Source organism: Lates calcarifer, linkage group LG8 (genome assembly GCF_001640805.2).
Source record: "Lates calcarifer isolate ASB-BC8 linkage group LG8, TLL_Latcal_v3, whole genome shotgun sequence".
Taxonomy (NCBI): Eukaryota; Metazoa; Chordata; class Actinopteri; family Centropomidae; genus Lates; species Lates calcarifer.
This window is the reverse complement of record NC_066840.1, coordinates 13,739,021-13,763,420: the sequence shown is the minus strand read 5'-3', so window position 1 is coordinate 13,763,420 and position 24,400 is coordinate 13,739,021. Positions and strand designations below refer to the sequence as shown.

The window sequence follows — 24,400 nt, the reverse complement described above, 5'->3', positions numbered from 1 at the left end:
GCAAAGCCACCTTCTCCCAGGACGGTGTGCGCCCTCCGCCTGGCTGAACCACCCCAGAGGTTCTGCTGTCACTACCAGCACTTCAGCTATCCTGAGAGAGCTATGAGCTACTCGCCCCCTTACTCACCGAGTCTGTTCAAGAGGCCAGATCGGCGGTAAGTGGAGGGCGGCAGAGGGTTTGTCTTGTGTGGAGGTGAATGTTTGGCATGACAGTGACATGTGACAGTGACATGTGTGCACATTAAAGATAGTTCAGGAGAAGATGGATGTGTCAGTGTCTAAATGACATAGAACTGTGGGTGCAGTATTTGTCATGAAATTGCTTGCACTACAGTTCACTCAAATGCAGTGCATTGTCGCATTAGTCATTTGAATCAGTTTTCATAATGTTCCATGTTGCCAAATTGAGTGCAAAACAATAAGAAATGAAACTGCAACCTATTCCCTATATCAGCTGTGTTTACAGAGATGTTATGATGTAGCAACACATTTCCATTCCTCTGATGTAAAAACCTTAATGATGATGTAGTTGAAAGTCAAGCTAAAGGTGAGTGGTGAATTCAGTACACTCATATGTACATTGTTAGCGATTATACTTGCAGTGTTGATGTGATAATGACCGCCTCTGGCTGTTCTAGTGTATGTAGGGTGTTCAGTATTCATTGCTTGTAACCAGTCCTGTTGCCCACACTGACAGCTTCCTCTGAGACAGCCTCTGGCTGCAGCTTATGGCAGGCCTGTATTCTCAGGCCACATACTTGCCATGCATTCCCAATTGCGTGAGTGCAGATGGGACATACACAGTAAAAAGAAGAGAAAAAGCAGAATTTTTGACTAAGAAATGATCTCAAACCAGTAGAATTGTTTTTTTCCTTTGGATTTGATCACCACCACTTCTTATTGGGCGGTATTGTTTACATCTTAAATTTAATCCCCAAAAGGTTGCTCATAACAAAAGCTGGGCGGCTGACGGCTTGTCTCAGTCCCATTCTTCTTCAGCCTTTGGTGCTGATGAATCACAGTATTATATAATGCGTTTGGATCTTATGCAAGGGACATCTGATGGAAACCGTGGCCCATCGCCTAGCTTTAGAGTGAGTCACTGGATTTGGCATGCGCCAAACATGGTCAGGCAGTAAGTGTTCCACAGAAATATGTGGGACTTTATTCCTCGAAAAGGTAGGATATGTCATTATCTGCAGCACTTAAATGTTAACTAACACACAGACAATTTAAACTAAAAAGGTTTGTGTAAATGTCTGTGACTTGTTAAGATTTGTGTTGAAGCAGTTGTTAAAATGTGAATGAAGCAGGCAGAGCAGGAAGGTTATGAGCATCCTAGTTTACACTGTCATCATCTTACTGCCTGTGGCTCATTAGGTGTATTTTAGTTGAACGGTGCAGAAAGGCTCCCCACTGTCTGCAGTTTCTGTGTGTGCATCTCAGCTGAGCCACAGGTAATCGGTGTGACTCCCCCCCCCTCCCTCCTAAATGGGACTATCACAGTGGGGCAAGGTAACTCAGCCCCTCATCACCAGCAGGGCCTGATATTAAACCTGGCAGCTGTAGTGTCACAGCACGAAATCTGAGACGACAGGCACTATGGGCCCTAATACCCAGTCAATGTGCTTTCTGCTTAGCCTTGTTAGGCCTACCAAAAGTCAGCCTTTCCACTCTAATTGTTTTGTTACATAACAGAACTCCTTTTTCTCCAAAAAACGTGGCAGGCCTTGTCCATGCACCAAAGAATCTGGTTTACTGCACAGAGATCAGTAAGGGTCTTGGGTCATTTATTCTAATTTTAAATGGATGTACAGTTTTCTTATGCAGTGCAATCCCACAGAAAATATGTATGGAAAACCAATTTCTCACTATGTTTTGAATGGAAATGCATGGCCTTTATTCATTATCATTTATTGTGTTATTATAAAAAAAAAAAATAGAGCACATAGTCTTAAAAAGATACTGAACTGAACAAATATGGATTTATGGGATATGTATGAATGAAATTTAAAGAATACTAGTGTTGGATGTAAGACCCACTCAGCAGGGAAGTTCCATAAAAGGTTTTTTTGATTAGCTGATAATGTTCTACAGGTCACTGGTGTTTTGGAAGAAAAATTATTTTGCAACAGAGGCTCTCTAATAGAAATTTAAGTGGCTTATTATCAGTATTGAATCATATAATTGCAACAACAAAAGGGAACATAATGTGACAGCTGAGAGGCGCTGGGCAATTACATTCAAGCCATTAAAACCTGCGTGGATGCCTCAGTGAAAACAAGGGCTATTGCTCAATAACAGCTGAGTACTGTCAGTTCTCGGTGGAAAAGGCTGTGGGGAAAAAAAGATGACAGCAGATATGTTTTCTCTGCGTCTTCTGTGGTCAACTTCTACCACAATCTGTTTATTACACTTTGTATGCTGCCCGGTGCACTTGCGTCACATGTAAGTTCAAAAGACTATCTGAAGTGCAAGAGGTCACACACTGGAGAAAAGTGCCTCTGTTTTGGAGCTGGGCTAATTCCTGAATGTCAACTCAGTGAGTGGATATTATACTAAATATAATTGTGGTGGTATACATGTCTGTGTTACCTTAAAATATCCTTGATCGAGTTAGTCTACACTAAAGTTCACAACTGAAAGAAAATATAAAGTAGCCCAGTGTGGTATATAGACAATATTAAATAAATGTCCTTGAGCCCATGTGAGTCCATTCATATTTTTCCGTAAGTTCTGTAGGCAGGAAAGACAACCTGGAATTGCTGGAATTGTGAAATTATGGAGCCAGGAAAAGGTTAATGGAAAATTCCTTGGTAAACACAGTGTCCTGGAACAGAGCTGAATATTGTCCCCTGCAGTCTGGTGTATTATACAGCTTCACCACTGGAGGCCGATAGAGTTCAGATATAGACTGAAGGGAAATTTACCGGGAGAGCGGGTGGAAAAGTACTTATGCACACTACCTATATGTGCGGATGGTTCAGGACGTTCCGTTATAGATTGTACTGTAACAAACAACAATACAGTGATGAGAACAACATGTAATTGCTGTCATTGCAATATCGGGCTCTAAAGGTTTTCAAATGGAGAGACAATAATTGATTAAAGACATCACACTCTAAAATCGTTTGATAAATTGTGATTCATGTGAAAATCAGATGAGACAAAACCTCGTGCTGTCTCGGCTGACTAAATTGAGTTTTTATCTGTTAGCAACACGGGTAACTTATTTGTGAACAACAAGTGTAGTTACAAATGTTCTCTTAGTTGTTATGATGTTTGTCGCAATGAGAACGGATGGCTTTCGGTCTGTGGGTTAACTGCACAAGTCGTGGCAGAAGAGGAGTTCAGAAGCGGGGCAGATGTAGCGACGCATTCAAGTCCGCCTCGAAAGCTCGTTATTTCGAGTAGCACCTTTGTTTATAAATACCAAGCTAAAATGCAACCTAAAACTAATTGTTCCAGTGACCTATGTTTTGTTTATGGATTAACTGTTTGAGAGGTGTACTTTGCATTGAACTGAGGAATAAAAATTACAGAGTTATTGTTTTAGCTGACCGATGACTAAAGGTTGTTTTGCCTTGGATTGGTTGTATGAGAGCTGCCCCTCTGACTGTAATAATCATACAATAACAACTAAAATAAAGCTAAAATACTATCAAACAAGCTTGGATTACTTTCAGAGAATTCATAACCGTTCTCATAAAAGTCACCTAAAATGGCATAATTAAAATGAAAATTGAATAAAAGTGTAACTAACTCACAGTATTATTCTTTAAGCAAAATACAACAATTCCTGCAGAAATAATGCACTGTGCTAGTATGAAGCATTCAATGGTTGTACACGTGATTATATCATATTTTATGGCTGTATGTAACACTATTTTTTTGTACAGTAGCATCAACACAGAAGGAAAAATACATTCCCCTCAGTGACAGAGTAAAAGTCAAAAGTGTCACAAAACAGCCTAGCAGGCCTCGTGAATACTTAAATATTAGTACGTGATCAAGTACACTTTGTTTTTTCCTTCCCTGGGTTTATTATGTAAAAAGTTGAAGTGGGGGTGTAGCCTGTTTATCATACTCCTACATGGTCCAGTTCTTAAATCCAGTTTTTCCTACGGCTCTGAAAGGCAGCATAGAACCTGACCCGCCAACTCGTTTGACTAATTTATGCACGCGTCAGATGACGTCAAGGGGCCAGCCATTCAAATAACGGCCGGTGGCAGAAATAGCATCAGACAGTCGCTTGTAAAAACCGGCGAAGCTTCACACACGACACAGCACTTGCTCTCAGCCGACAAGCAGCGAGTTAGTGCATCGCTACTAAAAGACGAAACAAATTCGGATATATAGTTAGGTGATCAAACCAGTCGCAAACGTGGCGAGAAGTATAATCCAAACGAGTCTGGTACTCAACATGAGCACGGAGATGTTCGCTAAAACACCAATGGAGGTGGCCGTCTACCAGTTGCATAACTTCTCCATCTCCTTCTTCTCCTCACTACTCGGGGGAGACGTTGTATCGGTCAAACTTGACAACAGGTAAATATGCGATACAGCCGACACATGCATGAATTCAGTATTTCGTCTTAAATCTGTTTAATTATTATTATTATTAAATAGACTGAACTAAGCTCGAGCGTATTCTCATTCTTCTGCAGGCCTCCATATACTGTGTTTTCATATCGCGGTTCAAAATAAATGTCTAGTTTGTCTCATATTGTCTGCTATTACCAGATGCCCCCAAAATTCTCTCTGCACAGCTGTGCTTCTTTCGGTTGCTGTTTATTTGGACTTTGAGCAAATAACTACGCTGCGGTATTTAGTGTCGGGCTATCACTTGGCCACTGCCTCGTGCACTTTGTGCTCGTTGGACTAAATAAAAGCCATAATCTATCTCCCAACCTGCAGTTTCTACTTACCAAAAAATAAAATAGATAACAGCCCGATAAACGGTTTTCCTTTCTCTTCTGTAAGCTTTCTGTTTCACTGTCGTGGAGAAGTCAATTCAGAAAGCACTGACATGTTTCTTTTTGTTAATTGTCTGGAAATGAGTTGACTTTAAGTCAACATTAGTTTTGCCTATGAGCTGTTGACTTATGGCCTTTTCTCTTGTCTTCTGCAGTGCCTCTGGTGCTAGCGTTGTGGCCATCGACAACAAGATTGAGCAGGCGATGGTAAGCTGAGATAACGCACACAAACACCAGACAAAGACATGACTATAGGCTGCACCACACAGTACATGAATGTCCCTTGAAACAAAGCGTGCTCGAACCCCTATTGACTGAATTCTACAATGCACAATTAGCATGTAACAATGATGCCTGATGCTTGTACCTAAATGCCTTATAATAACTAATGATTTAGAATGGGTACTAGTAGATCCACATTTTCTATTACAAGTGTCAAACCCTTTCAGATGGTCTCTATGAACACTAGACTTTATCCTGAGAGAAAGTGATTTGTGCATCAGCATGTATAGAGCAGTTATAATCCACTGACCGCCCTCAAAATGCCGTTTCCCCAAAGCATTCTGCACCAAACCAGCTCTCTGTGAGTGCACTGGGAACTCCCTGTTATGTGAAAGCAGCACATGTTTTTTTCATGTGACAAAGTACAAAACAAGTGCAAGAGTTGATGGCAGGAAGTCCAAAAAAACCAGAGACTGATAAAAGTTTGGCAGCACAGTCAAAGTTGTATTGTGTGTATTTTACTGCATGCTTCATGCAAGTAAACAGAAAAAAATATTATATTATTGTTCCAGCACATGCACCAGACCAAGCAGATCAGCCATACAAGTTTCAAGACTGCTCTGTTTTTATATCTAAATTAATCTGTGTCTTCTTTGCTATGGCAGGATCTTGTCAAGAACCACCTGATGTACGCCGTGCGTGAGGAGGTGGAGATCCTCAAAGAGCAGATCAAAGAGCTGGCGGAGAAGAACAACCAGCTCGAGAGGGAGAACTACCTGCTGAAGAACCTGGCCAGTCCAGAGCAGCTGGAGAAGTTCCAGTCTCGCATCCCGACAGATGTGCTCCTGGATAATCAGAGCGCCCAGGTGACCCAGGACCAGCAGCAGCAGCAGCAGCAGCAGCAGCAGCAGCAACAGCAGACCTGCAACCACAGCTCTGGCTCTGCTGTATAAGTGGCTCTGCCTTGGGGCGGGCAGAGCCACTGTCTCCTTACAGTAATGGACCTCCATTTCAATGAAAGTGTTACAAATTCGCCGCCGAGAGCTCCTTCGAAAAACAACGAAGGTGAAGCATCGGGGCTGTAAATGACCGATGGGACACAAAAGAACTGCTGACACTGATAAGCACAAAACAGAACTTAAGAACGCTCTGACCGGTGCGGTGTCAGGCCCGTCCTCTTGATACCGTCCAACTCTTTGTCGTAGTCTCTCTTTGTAGACAAAAGCGCTAAGAATAGAGAGAGGGCTGACTAGTCACTGAAGAGCGCTTGCTTTCAGACAGAGGGGTGGGGTGTGGGGGGTTTTCCCCTGTCTGGCCGAACCCTTCCAACAAAACACCTTTTGCTCCAGAGAGGTGGGGTGAAGAGGTGTTGATCGGGCTGGCCCTTGCAGGTGCTAACTCGGAAAGTGTTGATGGTAGGGGTGGCGCGGGTGAGTTTTGCTCCCCTCGCTCGCCTGGAGGAGACCTGGTCCGAGACTGGTTCCCCCAAGTCTCGATGAGAGAGAGAGAGAGAGAGAGCCCCATCATGCGGATTTGTCCCATCTCAAAGTACAAGTTTCAAGGACTCCCACTCAGCCACTCATTTCAGCCGCATCACCAGGACTTTTCCTGTACCTACAATGTATTACTCGTGTTCATGTACATTTGTTCATGCCTAACAAGAATAATCAACAGGATAAGCTAAGGCAAGAGAGGTGGAGGTTAATGCAGCATAGCCTGTTAGTGCTGGTGGACCGCTGCAGTAGACTGATCACTATACTGTCATGATTCAGAAAATGTAATCCTGTGTTGTCTGCAGTTGGGGCTTGCTGCTTCTGGGGGAAATTAATCCTGCTATATCTTCTGTTTTTGTTTCTGATTCTGAACAAAAATCAGTTGTTGTAAAATAGGAGCTTTGTACAGTGGTCTTAAAAGATTTTTTTTTTTTTGTATGCTATGGCGACAGGCGTAGCTGCCCAACTTGTTTGCCTGGAGCTCTTCACAGTAAAGGATAACTACAGTGTACATAAAACTGAAACGTCCTGAGGTATGTTGTGGAGATGGTGAGCAAGCAGACCCCCTGCATTTCTCGCTGCACATGCACTCCAGACTTTAGCAGCGTCATCCAGCATGTGGTCCGTTCAGTGCTCAGATGCCAACTTGAAAACGATGGCATGACAACAGTGCCTGTCTGTAGTAAGAGAAGAACATGTTTCCATGTTGAACTCTGTTGTTGTTGTTCTCTAGCTACCAAAGACTTTGCCTATTGTTTTGTTTTTTTTCCAACAACAACAGAGGCGGAGCAAAACCAGGACCATGTGTAAAACTTCACAGGGAGAAGTCTCGTTTGTAGCTAGTGCTAAAGTTTCTATGTAATTTGTAAAGATAACGGTATTGTTGCTGTACAGTATCCTGGAAACGGTTGTTGACTGTGGTGTTTGGATACGACTGCACATTTGCAATAAACCTTATGTTTACATAATACAGTACTCTGACACACTGTTTTTTGTTCACTCCATGCCCAGCACAGATGAACAGTACATAAGAAGCTGAACTGATCAACACAATAAACCTACAGTTTATTGTTTGGGAATAAGTAATGAATGTGGAGTTACATTAAGTTTTTTTTTTAGAGACAAGCATTTGAGTTTATCCCAAATAACCATATGTAATGTGTCACTATTATAAACTATTGCTGTTTATTTCACAATGCCTTATGCACTAATACACTCTAGTTGGTGGAGAATACCACAGATATTAGAGCAGGCCAGATTTGTTTTCAATATTTCTCTTTTGGTAGTGTTCTGAAGGTTACATATTCTATGCAATGGAAAGTGGAAATCCAGTCAGGGAGGGACAGATGAGACGTCTGTGACAACGCTCAGGGTGATATAATTTGCTGCTGCTGAAATAAGAGATTTGCTGTGAAATCCTTCTTTGAATTTCAGAGTAAACAACACATTGTGTGTTCGAAAGTAAAGTCATGAAAGTAACCTTGCATTCCTAGAAGTCAGATCAACTCCACTGGAACATCTTTGAATTTATGCTGATTTCTGTTCAGCTTTGTGAGCCTTGTTTATGTTTACATGGTCAGTGTGGCGAGCATGTGATTTGTAAGATTCAGCACAAACGCTGCAGTGAGTCACAAGGCCCCAACTTCAGACAAAAGTATGTTGTGTCCTTGGACTGTCCTTGGGTACTACGAATCTCATTGTCTTACTCATTAAGACTTTTAAAATATAATTTTTGTTTCCTCCAATGTCAAAAACAAGGAGACCACTAATGATAGTGAAGTAATAATAGCTGGTTGCCAGTGGATTGGAATCTGCCGGAGAAAAAAACAGTTTGTTCTAGTAGCGTTTCCCTTCAGACAGATTGGCAGCCAGTCAATGCAGCCTGTGTGTAACCAGATATGTTGTGGCTTCCCTGGTGCGTAGACCAGGCTCACATCCATCTATCGTTGAGAAGAGAGAGGGACTCAGCTCGGGCCCAGAACCACCACCACAGATCAAATCACACCAGAGTAAACACAGAGTCTTCCCCATTGCTCTCTTTTACACATGAAACCTGCGGTCTCTCTTGGTGTTCTGTGTCAAAACAACTGATTCTAGGTGGAAACCGACGGTGCTGATCGATACTGCTTCTCTGAAATGCATTCTGTGTTTAATTAGCAGCGGGAAGGATGTGGGGCGTATTGACTGAAGTGGACATTTCGTTTAATGTAGCGAAGAGGAGAGGGACAGCCGTTTATTGGCTCTTTGGCACGGGATAATTAGAGACAGCCCTCAGACCTCCTAACCAGATACCTGAACGCCTTGCGCATGTCAATGAAAGAGGCTGCAGGGTCGACTACAGCAGGAAGTACTGCTGCAGTTTGATCATGCTTGTGCTAATGGCTAATGCAGCCTTGAACACAGTGGAAAAATTCATCTGGCAGTACAGCTAGCATGGCAAGGACTCCAGAGGCTCACAAGAAGTCTGAAGACAATTAAGACTTTGGCTTGATTTACTGTTTCTTGCTGTCTCTTCTATTTTGGGACTGCTTTAGCAACAGTTCTAGAATTACTTTCGGGCATATGGCTTTTTATTTAAAATCGATTTGCCATAAATTTCCAGTTCACAGCTGAAACCGATATGAAAAAAACAATCACAAAATGAAGGTTCAGTTGTTGTACTACTGATGGTACTCTATTGCTCCATGACTGGTCATACAGTGTAGATGATTTGGTTTTACTGTTCTTATGTCACAGTAACACATTTGTGTGGATGTAAAACGTGAGAGTACAATACTAAATACGTCAACCATTTTAACGTTTCTAACTACGATGTCCCAAATTAGTAAACTCGATTTCCAGCATGTTTTCTGTGTTGAAATCATATCAAACATTGATCTTACCTCTGGTTAAAAGCTTACCAGATTATGCGTAGGATGTGTTCACATCCATTCATTTGTTAATGACTTAAAGACTTGCATCCATTTTTGGCCGCTGGTTCCGCTGGACTTTCTAAAAAAGGCAAAAACACAGAGAGAAAATCTCAGTCAATGCACCCCTTTCCATCAAGTACAGTTAAACATTAAAAGCGTGGGAAGAGCCTTCGGTGTGGAATTAAACTTTAGATTGGAGCTTGCTTGAAACCAGGCGGCCAAGAGAAGAGTTTGTGTTGGATTACTGGTGTTATGCAATGCAAAAAAAAAAAAAGAACATCTGTTTCAGATGGAAATTTGAGGGTTGTGCTAGGATAAGCAAGCTGTGCCTCAGTGCGGTTGGGTTCGCATGCAGGGGAACAATTTGGTCTGACTGCTTTTCATGCAGACATATACAACTTGTGTGTCCTCTGAACGTCAGCGTATTCATCATGTCGACATTGAAGTCAGGGCTGAATGAAAAAAAAAGTTAGACTTTTGCTTAATGTCATGTGATTATGCACTGTCATGCCCTGCATATTTCCTGTAATATATAAACAAGGAGTCACTCTGCCCCCCCCCCCCCCCCCAAAAAAAAAGTAGTTCAAAAGAGTTTCAAGCTGTTAATGACAGATGGTTATGTAATACAGAGAGAAAATGTTTACGAGCCTTAGAGACATAATAATTTAAAAACAACTTTTAAAAAATGACTTCATTGATGTTCTCCTTCACACCACTTATTTATTCATTTATCTGTTTTTACTTATTTTGTTGACAGTGCAGTGTGACCTCTTCAAAGTGGCCTCTTCAGAGAACAGGGAGGTGCAGGGTTCGGTTACAACCAGCCAGAGCCAGAGTGGCTTATTGCTGCCTTTGAGCCCTATTAACATCTGTAATACTTTTGCATTTTTTCCCCATTTGCATCTGAATAAGTATCATACAAGTTACCCAATCAGATGTATTTATTTTTTGCCTAATGATTGTGTTTCAGTAAACTTCAAACATGTGATGCTGAGTGGATACAGAACCTCCTCAAATGTACAAAGCCTAACCACAAAGACTCAGATGTTGTCGCACCACAGTCAGATCCTGGTTATGCGTGGAATCATACATAATCAAGTTAATCCTCGACTAAGCATTTGTATATCTGATGTAGCTGTGTATGCCCTCATACACACAGCATTCTATTTTTGTCCACATATGACGTGATTGCCAAACAATAATCCTCTAAATTGTCAACATTAGAATTGAGGTCAGAGGGTTGACGTGAGTGGGTTTTTGGCTCAGAGATAAAAATGTACTAAAAGTGTTTGCTCTGTTTAACAGCCATGACTCTCTGTGTCTCCCTGCTTTAAAAAAAAGGAGGGGGGGGATTTGCAGTACAAACCTGTGCAATACTAATCTCTGACACAGCTATCTCCCTGCCATGGTTTGTTGACAAAATTTCTGAACTTGCAGGGTAAAATGGCAATGAGTCAGCTGTTGAAATACATCTGTTTCGGATTTGAAAGGTCACAACTGACGAATGTTTTGAGACATCTTGCCTGGATGATAAGTATGTAGCACTGCCACTGCTATTTTGGAGGATGAACCTGACGAACCCGAGCAAATTTTAAGTATACACAGGGCAGTCTGTTGGTCAAGTGTCTGGAGTTTGTCATGTTTCTAGAAACAAGCTGTAAAATTGATAATGTGCATAATACCTGAGGATGTCGGAGAGCTTGACCTTAATCCAATCTGCTGGTTTGATTTATTCTATTGACTAAATCTAGTTAGTCTGTTGCCAGTCTGGTGATAGATAAAAACATGAGCAAAACATTTCTAAAATTCTATTTTTGTTCTGAACAGTTCATTTGTGTTTAAATATTGTACTTTAGAATCACAGACTCTCTTTAACTCAAAGCACATTCTGCGGTGTCCTTTTTCCATGGTACCATATGAAAAAAATGCACATTAAATCTGATTTGATTATTTTTCAGGAAATCTGCATGTGATTGAAATACAACAAAATTAAAACAACCCACTTAGCATTTTAGTGGCTCAGGGACTGGCTATTGTGAGCGATCACTTGAGATCCTCGTTTTTATTCACATTCACAGCGATGTCCATTGTGTTTGTATCCCAACTGATCAAAGCCACTTTCGGAATGCGGCCAAATGTCAGGACATCTTATTCAAAAAGACAAAAGGTCAGGTCACTGGTTTCAGATTTATGGTGATACCTCGGTTCATGGCACCGCTGCACTGCAAGAGTCTGCACATAATTTAAAGCCCAGCAACCCCCCCACCCAACCCCCCACCACCCTAACATGTGATACACGCAGGGTCAAAGGGGAGGTGGTTGCATAACCTGCACAATACAGAAAATGATACAGTGGAAACCAATCACAAGGTTGTTCTCTTTATTGTTGACCAGGATTTCCTCCTTCTGAAATCTAAATCAGGTCAGTGTGGTTTGCTGTAAATTGGTTTTCAGGGTACCGCTAGACTTTAGTGCAATGTTGTTTTCTTTTCTTATTCTTTTCTGGGTACTGGGTGTGGCTCTATATACACAGTTTTTTTAAAGAGCTGTACTAGATGCCAGTCAAGTTTGTTTAAAATGTACAGAATAGCCATGTTGTTGTTTTAAACACTGTGGCCCAGTGCTGTGCAGCTGTAATTCTGGAGAAAGCAGCATTTAATCTATATTTAACCTCTTGTACACAAGCTATAAGAATGCAAGTGAGCACAGTAACAAATCAAAGATGTAGGGTTTTTTTTTGTGGCTTTACTCACACAAGACAACAAGGCAGTTTACAGTGTTGAGTTTATGAAAGAGTTTACAGCAGCATTTTTATGTTCATATTACTTTCTACCACAAATAGGGGTTGAACAGTTATTTGTTATAGTTTGTGAAGGATTATTCAACTTTCCCTCCTCTGCTGCTGCTGCTGCTGTCTCCATGTGTGCCCTTTGTGGTGGTAAACATCCCTCATCTGCTGTTCTAGTTTTGGCCCATGTGAAGAGAGCTGTCAGTGGGCTGAAGGAAGTTTAAGATATAAACAGAGCAGGAAATGAACTCCAGACAACCTTGGGAATAGGTTTCTGTTATTAAGAGCTGGTAGAGGGTTTCCTTTCAGGCCAATCGTACACAAAAGATGAACAATAACTTTAACATTATGATAAAACTCTGAAGTCTGAATCTGTTACATATGAAAAGATCATCATGATCTTTGGGGTAGAGAAACTTTTGGATTACAAAATGTAACAGCATTGATTGAGAAGTTTGATACATTTTAATATGTATGCTTAAGTGGGATTGTTTCCCTCTTGTGTGAGACATTATACCTCCTTGACACCAACACAATGTTCCCAAATCCAGGTTTAGTCTCTTTATTGAGTGCTGCGGGGCGGAGTTGGCTGGGTGGCCACAGCAGCAAGTCATGTCAGGAACAAGGCGTGCATATCAGAATATGAAAACAGATGATAATAACTAACGCGCTGTGATGTTACTGCCCTACTTATGATGATATAAAAAGGAAAAACCCTTCCTTTGTTGTAACATGGCAGGCAGGGGAAAACACAAACAAGTAAAAGATACACAGGCAATAAAAGGAAAAGTAGCAGAATGGCAGCCATTACAGACACTGCTGTGACGCACCCTATTTGACCTTACTCTCTTAAAAGGTGCTGTAGTTCATTTGCTGAGGGAACCTTAATCCTTCTAAGTATGAACTGAGAAATTACGTGCTTGTTTTGTCTACAATAATTTTTGGTTTCTACAGCAGGAAAATTTAATTAAACTGAGATTATAATATTTACATCTGTGACTAGTCACAACGTCACCCATGTATTTTTTTGTATTTTTGTAGGCTAACTTGGAAGTTAGCATCACCCAGGTCCTTTCAACAAAAAGCCAACGGGATGTTTCCATTGGGATGTGGGTTAATGCAGAAAATAAGCTCTGTGACCAACAAAAGCTTATAATACTTACAAGTTTTGTTCAGCAAGAAAATCTTCACGAATGAACACAACTGTTGATGTATGATTTCTAAGTAAAACACTAATGTTCAGCTACAAACAAACTACACCACAATCGCATGACATCACCGTCACCACCACTTTGCTTCCAACTAGTAATGTAATTTAGCACTGACCTCCTCTACAGAAGCCTTTCTTCTTAGAAAGCTAGTGATAGTTTGCAAAAGCTTGAGTATAAACACAGCAAGACCGTAAAGACAGGCTGGTGAGTAGGTTGGTTTTCGTGTGCTGCGTTATGACGTTGACATCCTCTGTAGTCTCATTTAGTCACTTGTTAGCAACTGCTTTTTTAAAAGACATGTAAGAGCTTAACAAAATCACAAGTGTGGTATTTTCTGACATATTTTATGTCGTACAGTAAAATGTGAAAATGTCTTGAGCTCGTGTTGACCACCTTATTTCAGACATCTAACCAAAAAGCCCATTCGAAAAGCCCATTGACTTTCTGACAAGGGAACCAAGAGTGCTAAAATGCTAACGTACTTCCAGGTTTTAGGAATCATTCCACAATCACTACTCTGTCGCTTTTTAAAATGTTAATGGACACACATTGTGGTGTAAACTACATTGTGACAGCGTTACAATGCTACAATTTGGGTACATAAGTACAGTATCACTATATAAAAGCCAAATTTGTGATGCTAGTTGTTTGTTCTGCTGAGGCTGGTGGTCCACTACTTACCAGAAACTCTACAGCAGGATGAAGAGTGGATGCTCCAGGTATTTCCAAAAAACTGAAGGGTGTGGCAACACTTATTAACCTTTTGACATGTCATGGCAGGAGAAAAAACACAGGCGTAACACAACAGTGGCTCTGTTCCATAAAATGCAGGTGAGCCGTGCACAATACCAGGGCCCTGGAACTGGCTCACCAAAAGCAACTGCCTCGTTAGTGATGTTATTAATTACACCTGTGCTGGGGCAACAGGCTTACAGGAGGATGACTGAGATGTCAAAAGGGCAGCTATTCATGAAACACAGTACCAAAGATGTGCAAATGTATAATCATGCTTCCTCATAGTTAAACTCCTTTTTCTGTTCCTGCAACCCAACTGAATGTGGTGTTTTAGAACAGAATTTGTTACAGTTATAGATAAGATTTCCATTCTGTCTTATGAATGTTTGCTTAATGTCTGAAAAAATAGTCTGTCTCAGGCTCAGTGATTTTCAGAAACACAATAAGCCATTGTGCAATTTGAAACAGGTTGGAGTATGTGATTGTTATTGTTATTAGTCTTTGTCACAGTCACACATTTTCCTTGTTGGTTATAAAAACATTTGTGGAATTCAGATTCAACATGGCATGAGAAACAGAATATGTATAAGATATGATTTCCAGGTAATCTTTCGTATGTTGGTAAGAAAACAGCTTCAAGTTATGATCATCCATAGATTCCTTCTTTCTGGTGGCTTAATTGTGTTTTCAAGTGTCCAGCAATCTTGTGAACATTTACAATTTCCACATTAATTTCTTAGAAATTCATGAGGGAAATGCCTTCTTAGAAAGTTAGTGATAGTTTGCAAAAGCTTGAGTATAAATACAACAAGGCTGTAAAGACAGGCTGGTGAGTAGGTTGGTTTTCGTGTGCTGTGTTATGACATTGACATCCTCTGTAGTCTCATTTAGCCACTTGTTAGCAACCGCTTTTTTAAAAGACATGTAAGAGCTTAACAAAATCACAAGTGGGGTATTTTCTGACATATTTTATGTCGTACAGTAAAACGTGAAAATGTCTTGAGTTCGTGTTGACCACCTTATTTCAGAAACATGAGAAACAGAATATGTATGAGACATGATTTCCAGGCAACCTTTCTTATGTTGATAAGAAAACAGCTTCAAGTTATGTGCCCGGTATATCACATGATCATCCATAGGTTCCTTCTTTCTGGTGGCTTAATTGTGTTTTCAAGTGTCCAGTAGTCTTGTGAACATTTACAGTTTTCACATTGATTTCTTAGAAATTCATGAGGGAAATGTTGTGGAGGGGAGAACAGACTGACTCAGCAGAAGTTCCCTCTTTCCAGTTTCTCAACTCATCTTGCTCAAATGAGTTTCAAAACCACCTAATGAAAATTTGTGACCTGTCATTTGCTTGTGTGAACGGAATTGTGTGTGGCAGATAGAGTACAGACAGTATCGAATGAAAAACATTTCACTTTCCAGTTTTTTGTGTCTGACAGGTTGACATCCCAGTGTGAACGGGAGGGCAAATTGCGTGTCAACCGGGTGATGCCAAAACACCTTGCACAACGTTAAGCCTGACACCTTTTCACAAACAATATTGGAATGAAAAGTCTTAGGTAGGTAGGTAGGTAATTAGGTAATGATCTGGTTTCATTTGGCTTCAGGCCATGTGTGAACCAAAGGCTATGCTGCTCCTTTAGTCATCACAGTAAACGTCTGTTTTCAGTGAGTCACTCTGATGCATTATTGTTATTGCTGTTTTTCTTATTATTACAAGTACAGGACAAAACAGAAGATCACTATATCTCTAAATCAGTATATTATAGTACTACTATACACTATACCACTATATACTATTATAGTACCACTACATACTCTACTAAATTTTTTTGTTTTCCTTTTAAACATCTATCACATTTAATTTACGTAACAGAGATAGCATTTCAGTTGTTGTGCCAGGAAGAGAAAGAATTTTAAATTACTCTTTGTTTACACTGTTACACATTTAGCTTTGAATCAGAAAATTGGGTACATATAATTGATTCCAACAACCGAACACATATAATTATAATTGCACACTGGGTACCAGACAGAGGCATCCTCAAAGTTCCACGCCTGTCTTTTCCTGCCTTCATGTTGGGAGGCCGACTCCTTAAAGCTCTTTTTGGATGGCAGAACAGCGTGTTCTCTGATGGTTTATTGCCTTCCTGTGGTTTTCCGGGGGTTGTGAACTTTATGAGAGTTGCTTTACAGCCGTTCAACCTGTCCCCAGCTGTGCGGAGGTATTGTGGATTAGAAAAGGATTGTTGTTTGCTAGTGGGGCCGAATCTGTGTGTTCCCATTCTGGCAGTTACATGATTATGCTTTTTTAAAATTACGTTTAAATTAAGTTAGGCCACTCCTGTTTTTTCTGTTTCTTTCTTCTTTTTTTTTTTTTTTTTTTTTGCTTTATACTACTGCTGCATTCCAGCGGTTACTCACCACTGATGCTGCTTCTTCAACGGCTAACAACAATCGTTCACGACCAACAGTTTTCTTGATTTTCAGGACCAACCCAGTCCTCATAAGAAAAACTTACATCTGATGTAAATATATCACAATAAAGATATGGCACATGCACAAATATATGCATTTATAGATGAATGCAAATTAATCCAACAAAATTTAAATGAAATCTCTCTATTGTGACACAGAGAGCAGGCCTGATCTGTTTGATGCAGGTTAATATGTTAACTTGGAAATTTATCTTAACCCCAAAAATATGTGATATGTGAAAATATGTGTTGCTTTAGCTAGGTAAAACACTAGGTAAAACACTTATGCCCTCAAGAATAAATAGTATTAGAATGCATGCAGTGAAGCTTTCATTTAAAAAAATACACTTGCATAATATCTTAATTAAGGTCACATTTATGTTTGCATTCACACCCATGTGAATTGACATGATCAATCATGGTAGCAGAACACTGAGACAGCTCGTCTGTGTCTCCCCTGAGGACAAATGACAGGTACTATCTGCTGTTGTGCCTTGAAGGTATTTTTGTCACATTAAGTAGCGGCATCTACTTTACTTTCCACCGCTGAATGTAATTTTCAACATGAAGTCCCATGAGCGCGTGCACTAGAGTGACAAAGACTGAGCTGAACTGAACTTCCGTTGGGGATATAATGTGAAATGAATGAATGGTGTTTATATGAATGTGCTAGTAATTGAGTCTGCATATAAAATGGAATTTGTTATACAGTATATAATGCACATTTTGGGAGAAATGTGTCACTGTCTGTGTTATTTATATAACAGTAGAAAAAGTTTAAAGACATGAAATCAGAATGAAAAAGATGAATAATTTGAGATTATCATCCACTCTGGATTATTGAAATATATGGATTTGGCTTTTCAGTCATTATTTGTGATAAAATGTGATAACAGCATCAACAAACACATCTCTCAGTTTTATTTTCACTTATCTACACCTGCACCCTACATGAAAGTGTGAAATGAAAATATGAGCCTGCAACATAGTGAACTTTACGTAATGGGCGTCCCTGCACGTGAAATGAATGTGTTTCAGCAGAACGGTTTACACTTTGAATTTATTACATAACACTTTTTATTGCCAGCCACACAAATTAACACACTCACACACACATTATGAACCTCAAACCCAAGTGTAAAAGAAGATGTAAGCATGCATTTAACTCTATGTTTCATATGACAGCTCAGGGCAATTACACTGATGTCTTATTGCCAACACAACACACTACAAGTGCAAATAAAGACATTTAGTGGAGGCTGTCTGTGGAAATATGTAGATAAAAAACTGAATGATTAAAATGATTAGTCAGTTTCTTAAAAACCTTATCAGCTCTTTAACAGGGAGACCAATAACAGCCAGTGTATCATATCTGTTGATTTAAAATAATTCATAAAAATGCTTCAGTGCTTTAATGGAGATGTGGACCGTGCCAATGCTACCAGTGTAATTTATCAGCCTTAACAGTGTGCATGTCCACAGCCTCTTTCATCTGTAAATCATTTGTCATCGGGTGTCGTCGGCAGGCTTTGAGGCCACTTGGGTGTCGATTTGCAGAGGAGACACACCAGCAAACAGCATTCCCAGCTGCTCGGGGTTCAGGTGACTGACAGTGTGGGAGAGGGGGAAAAAAAAGTCAGACAAATAACAAACTGTTAGCAGAGTGCAGTGAGATGCTCCACAACCCGGGGTGTGATGGATTTGACAGGTTTCCAGGCTGCAGACGTTCATCCTCACGCAAGAAGCACATTTTGTACTGGGGCAAAGATGAGTCGAACCTGAAGACCTCGACTAAATCCTTTTTACGCTGGGCTATCACTTGAAGCTGGAGTGCAGCGTGTCATTTCAAAGACAAACTGTTCTTTGCAGTGAGAATACTATGTGAGGAATTTGTGTTTTGTCATACAGAATCAGCAACAATTTGTGTGTTTCAGCAATAACGTTGGTTTGTTTCATCTGTTGACGTCATTCGTTTCACCTCATTTAGTATCATTGCCTATTTAGGCGGCGTTGTGGTTATCCCCTAACCCACCCCCCAGGGTAGCATTTGTAGAGGTGCTGAACATTGTGATCTAATTTCTGGCATCAGTTGCAGGCAATAAGGTTAATAGTATAAACATAACTGGGGCCTGGATGCAGGAGCGTCTCCCTGCTGTGCTGTGCTCCAGATACATGGGAAAGGAGGCAGCTTGATTTCTATGGCATGGGGAACACTCATACACACACATGCATACACACATTAAAAATAAACTGCAAGAGCTTTTCTACACATGCATTCAGCTCAAATGCAAGCAAAGCAAACACACACACGTAACTGAGCACACACCAGCCAAACACACAAACAAACACAACTTTGCTGGTGCATATTCTCTTGTGCACTCCTGTTGAACCTTATGCAACAGTTATTTATGCAGAAAGGTCACCAACATGCAGCTCATTTTCAAGAGCTGACCTTCACCTATGACCATTCCAACTCCAAACACATTCCCCTACACTCAGGTGATCAGAGCATGCAAAAGTCTTTTTGAGTAATTGGCTGGATACACCTGTTCAGCTCAAAACAGGAAATGCGTCAATGATAACCTGACCTGCAGAGAACATGTTAAGTAAAAAGCCAAAATTTGTGTGTTTCCCATGATGCCTCCACTTAAGAATGTTAAAAAAAGGGGGGGGTGGGGGCACAAAGAATCTGTCTGTTCAACTACACATGACACACACACACACACAGTGGTGCACACATATAGACCTTCTAGGGGTTTATGTGAGGGTTACATAAAAGTGTAAGCTTATCCCCCCACAGCACATTGTTCACAGCCTTAGATCACATGAAGATGTTCATTTACCGTGACAAGGTCGACAACTCAGCAGTAATATGTGTCACGGTGTCTATCTGTCACAACAAAACTTTCATTCAGAACAGTCTATTTTGAATGCTTTTAGGCGACTTGACAAGTAGCTAGTCTGGAATAATGGCTTTCATTGTTCCCATCATGATTACAGTAGTTATTTTTTCACATCTAACTGATGATTAGATTTATGGGTTACCACTGTTTTGGTTTTCACCTCGCACCTCATTTTGCTTCCATATAAATATATAACTTCTACTAGGCTAGGTTAGAGCTTGCTCCTGGGAACCACATGTCAAGTCAAGTATATGTTGTATAGAACATAGTTTATATAAAATGCTCAGAGGTTCTACAGTCTGTAAATAATACAACAACAGAGTTTATCCTTAGACTGTAGATTCAGATGGGTAAAAACTACAAAAAGGAGGCACAAATGTTTTCAGTTGTACAAAACTCAAATCACACTGGAATTATTATTTAAGAAGGCTTCATTGTTAATTATAAATGATGCATTGCTTATTAATGATCATCATTTATTCATTATAAATTATACAATGAAGCACATGAAAAATACTTGTTAAAAAAATTAAAAATTGTTAAAAATGTTAAAAATTGGTGTAAAGTTAATACTTTCACTTTAAAATGGCAAGTTGAATTTAAGTTTATATGTTATGTATTGAAAATTGTTACTTTTAGCTTAAGTGACTTAAGCTGAATGTTAGTATTTCTATTGATTAAAAAGGACTTGCAAGTAAGGATACAAAAAATGTATAGTGTATTATCATAACTTTGTACACATATTGTGATCAAGTGGCATTTGTGTTACACCTAACCTTAACTTTTCTGTCCGTCCTGTCTGTTATGTATAGAGGACAAATAGTGGCAGGTCAGACCCCACTCTATATTTAGACTGTTACGTTCCCTGGGGGAAAGAACCAGGTAATTTAGGACAAACAGTATTGATAATGTACATACATACAGACACACAAGCTCATGAGCCAACATGCGCTGCACGCACAGAGAAGTAAAAAAAAAACAAAAAAACCTGCACACACAGGCACATGCACACATGTACTTATGACCTTTCTATTGGCTCGCTGTAACTCACTGTGCACATTACACGCTCTTTGATAACATGGTATGATGTATTACTAATTTGTCCTGTCACTTCATAAATAAATCCATAGAGATAACCTCGGGTCCCACTAATGACTTGAAACATTCAAGCCTGGACACAAAACTGACAGCTGAGTATGAGAACATGATATATATGATATACTGTACGTCATATACTGCCTGGGAGTTCGTGAGCGCTCCAGCAGTCACTGCATGTACTGAGCGAGTTGGCCCCAGATGCCTCTTTGTGTGTGGCAGCTGCCAGACTGCGTGTTTGCTTTTCTGCATAAGCACCCAACCTTTTAACCCAGAACTCTTATTTAACCTGTTAAGGTCTGCCACAGTCCCACTTCAGCAGGTTGAAGGGCTGAAAAGATTATAATAATTTCAAAATAAAGCGTGTACACAGATGTCGAAATGAAAAACTCCAGGCATCATTTCTGGTGAAACAAAACAGCTGACTACCTCAAATGGAAACAAAAAATCAACAGAGTTTTACTTGTGAACAAATTGTCGGGGGACAGGATTTTACTACTAAATGACATGTATAACCTACATGTAAATTATGATATTGGCCATTAAAACAAAAAAACTGTTGCATAATTACAATAAAATCTTAGTATGCATCATGCCAATGCAGATATTAATATCACATATATACAGCAAAAAAGAAAAAGAACAAGCAAGTATATCATTTATAATTTATGACACACGATTTATGTCAGGATATATTGGTAGAGACTTTTCAAGTTCTCAGAAAAGAGTTCAGGACAGACTAAGAGCAGCCAAATAGAGCAGAATCCATTGGCTGACCCCATAACTCTTAAGCATCAAAAATCAATACATGATGCAATTATTTAAACATTTCTGAGAACATAGCCTCGCTATCACAGACAACCTGTACAGAGAGTGATGCCAGGCAGGTCGCTGCTCTCAAAGTTTATCACGTACAGCTGTTTTTGGCATCAAGTAGATGCCCTGATGACTGGTAGTGGGTTTGTTTTAGATGGCGATTCGCCCCTGAACCAGAGAGGCAGGGGAAGTGACAGTGGTTTTGTCTTGATTTGGGTCGATACTGACATGTTGACCATTAAACAGACAGAAGGGTCAGACAAGATGGAAGGAGACTTGCGTATGTGCCAGGTCACATCTGTTTCTGCTTCTTCAAACTGTCAGCAGAGGCAATGTGAGAGTGTTTTTGTGGAAATATCAAAAAATGATAAACTATATCTGGTGGGGTATGGTGAAGTGATGTGCTGATACAGTTGCTGCTCTCTTATGTAACATCTGCAGTTTTGCTAATTGAGTGGAGATAGAGAGAGAGAGAACAACCATGACATGACTCAGCATGTTTGTCTATGTGCAGGTACTTAATTACAAGCTAGTACAATGGACTTCCTCTCTTCCATGAAGATTTTCAGTGTGACAAAATGAAAATCCCCCCTCTCCAACCTCCCAGTCGACAACACTAGGTGTGTGTTCTTTTCCTCCCTTGTTTAAAAAATATACGTAAAAAATGTCCTGTTGTGCAAAAGGGAATCAGAATAAGAAGTGAATACATATCTTATAGAAGATAGGACTATACTTCGCCAGAACTATCAAATCCAATTCAGGTTTCACTGCACGGATTCCGAGACATCACGTCTGCATCACAAAATAAAATTTCCCGAAGATGTTAGTCTTGCCTGTTGCCTTCTCAAAGGAAATGCAGCATGAAATAGCCAGTGCAGATCTTTTCATCTCTGGTGGTCCATGTTGTTTATAAGCTCTAACCAGAATGAGATTTTTTTCTCTTTTTTTGGCAACATAGTTGAGGACTTTGCAGAAGCTCTGGGCTTAGTGTTGGTCACTCTATATTTGGTCTTGGATGAGGAGGTCAAACAGAAAAAGAATATCTTTCCAATGCGTCTCATAAGCGGAATTCAGATTCTTATGTAAGACAGCTTTATCATTTTTGACTTGTCACGCATTGGAAGTGCAGAACCCTCCCATATTTGATTACACTACTGCAACCAGAACCCAGAGGAGGTAAGAGCTGTTGATTTAGCATAGCGTTTCTTCTCCTTTTTCCTTCTTTTAGTTCACTCAGTTCACTCCCTCCCAGAACAGTTCCAAATTATTCTTTCCCTAAGATCTCTTTTCTGTCCAACTGCCCTTAGACAGATGTTTTTTTTTCTTCTGTGTTATGTATGTACTAAAATGAAGTACAGTCATTCATTCAAAACAGACCCGACTCTCAGTCAGTTGAGCTCTACTCAGAAACTGTTTCGGGGGAGGTGAGAGGGTTATTCAAGTGAGTGAGTTTCATGCAGCCAATCAGAGAGCCGCTTGTGGTGTGGCCGAGTCTGTGTTGCATAACCTCCGAGGCAGACAGAGCCCAGAGCAGAGACTGTCTAGCTCTGCAGACTCAACAATCTTCACACGCAATGCTCCCCAAACAAGTGTGTGTGCTTAAGACTTGCTTACTTTGCTTTGTTTGATTTGATTCCCTGACTGAGCTAGCTGTGCTGGAGCTTATGTGTGTAATAACGTATCTGAAGTGTGTTTGACCTCATTTTGACTTAAATTAATTGTGTTTATCTTGAGCATATGCAGGCATCCTAGAAATGATATCAATATGGTTGTCATACTAGATTCTGCAGGAAAAGATTTTAGTGTCAGCGATAATGTGCACATTGTAACACCACAAGATCACAAAAATACAAAGCTATAAATGTTGTGTAAATTTCATGAAAAATGTCATGTACAAATTCTGCATATACAAATACTGAAAGACAAATGTGCATGTGCAACAATTTTACAGATTCTCAGGATTTTGCCACTATAACGATATATTCTAAATCATATATGATAAATATCTAGCTTTTTTTTTCTTTGAATTTGAACCTTTTTCCTTCCAAACCATTTGATATGTTCCAAAATGTGACACAAGTGTTACATTTATTCTTGGTAACAGGACAGAGTTCAAGGAATATGAGTTGGGAATCATGCAGGATGTGTTCCTAACTGATTGTTTCAGCTAAATACATGTGATACAGATCATAAGTGTAGCAACAAATGTAGGTGAGGTAATCAATCCCACCCTCCGCTCCACTTTCCTGCTGCTCAGGATACAGACACATTGGATTCTGCTTGTTTGTAATACATTATTTATAGTAAAACACTCAGGTTCACCCAGTGAATGCTGGGACAGGATCCAGCTCTGCCCGTGACTAAAAGGAACAAGCAGATAAAGACTCTGAATCAATAGATAAATGGGATTTATTGTAACGCCAGCTAAACAGCTAACAGAGGCACTTAACAATGAACACAGGAAATAAATATTCACATTAATTCAGTGACCAGCGATGATGATTTCATTGGAGGAAACAGTTTTGGGATTTTTTTTTAATTGTTTAATGGGAGTGTCAGAATAAGTGAAGACACTGGACAGCTGCCAAGTGGAATCCAGACTGCAGGCTGAACATAATATGACCACACTCTAGGTATTTCTGCTCTGTGTGGGTCCGAGCTAAGCATTTCACATAAAAAAAAAGAACCAAGGTTATAGTCCGGCTCATGATGTTTCTTGGGCATTGAAAACAGTGGAAGTGGTCAGCTCTGCAGTAAAAAACAACT

At 40.1% G+C, this 24,400-nt stretch overlaps 1 protein-coding gene across 2 annotated transcripts in view; it reads left to right on the top strand.

The window, feature by feature from the left end:
- Positions 1–7,666, top strand: part of tsc22d3 (TSC22 domain family, member 3) — a 34,248-nt gene extending 26,582 nt beyond the window's left edge. Inside the window, exons 1-3 of one of the 2 annotated variants that reach the window (XM_018669208.2) lie at positions 4,246–4,548; positions 5,132–5,183; positions 5,864–7,666. In XM_018669208.2, coding sequence (XP_018524724.1) covers positions 4,424–4,548; positions 5,132–5,183; positions 5,864–6,151 — 465 coding nt within the window. In that variant the 5' untranslated portion in view covers positions 4,246–4,423 and the 3' untranslated portion in view covers positions 6,152–7,666. Of the gene's footprint in view, positions 1–4,245; positions 4,549–5,131; positions 5,184–5,863 lie in introns of those variants that run through there. The other variant, XM_018669190.2, reaches the window with a different exon arrangement.
- The last annotated feature ends 16,734 nt before the right edge of the window (positions 7,667–24,400 follow it).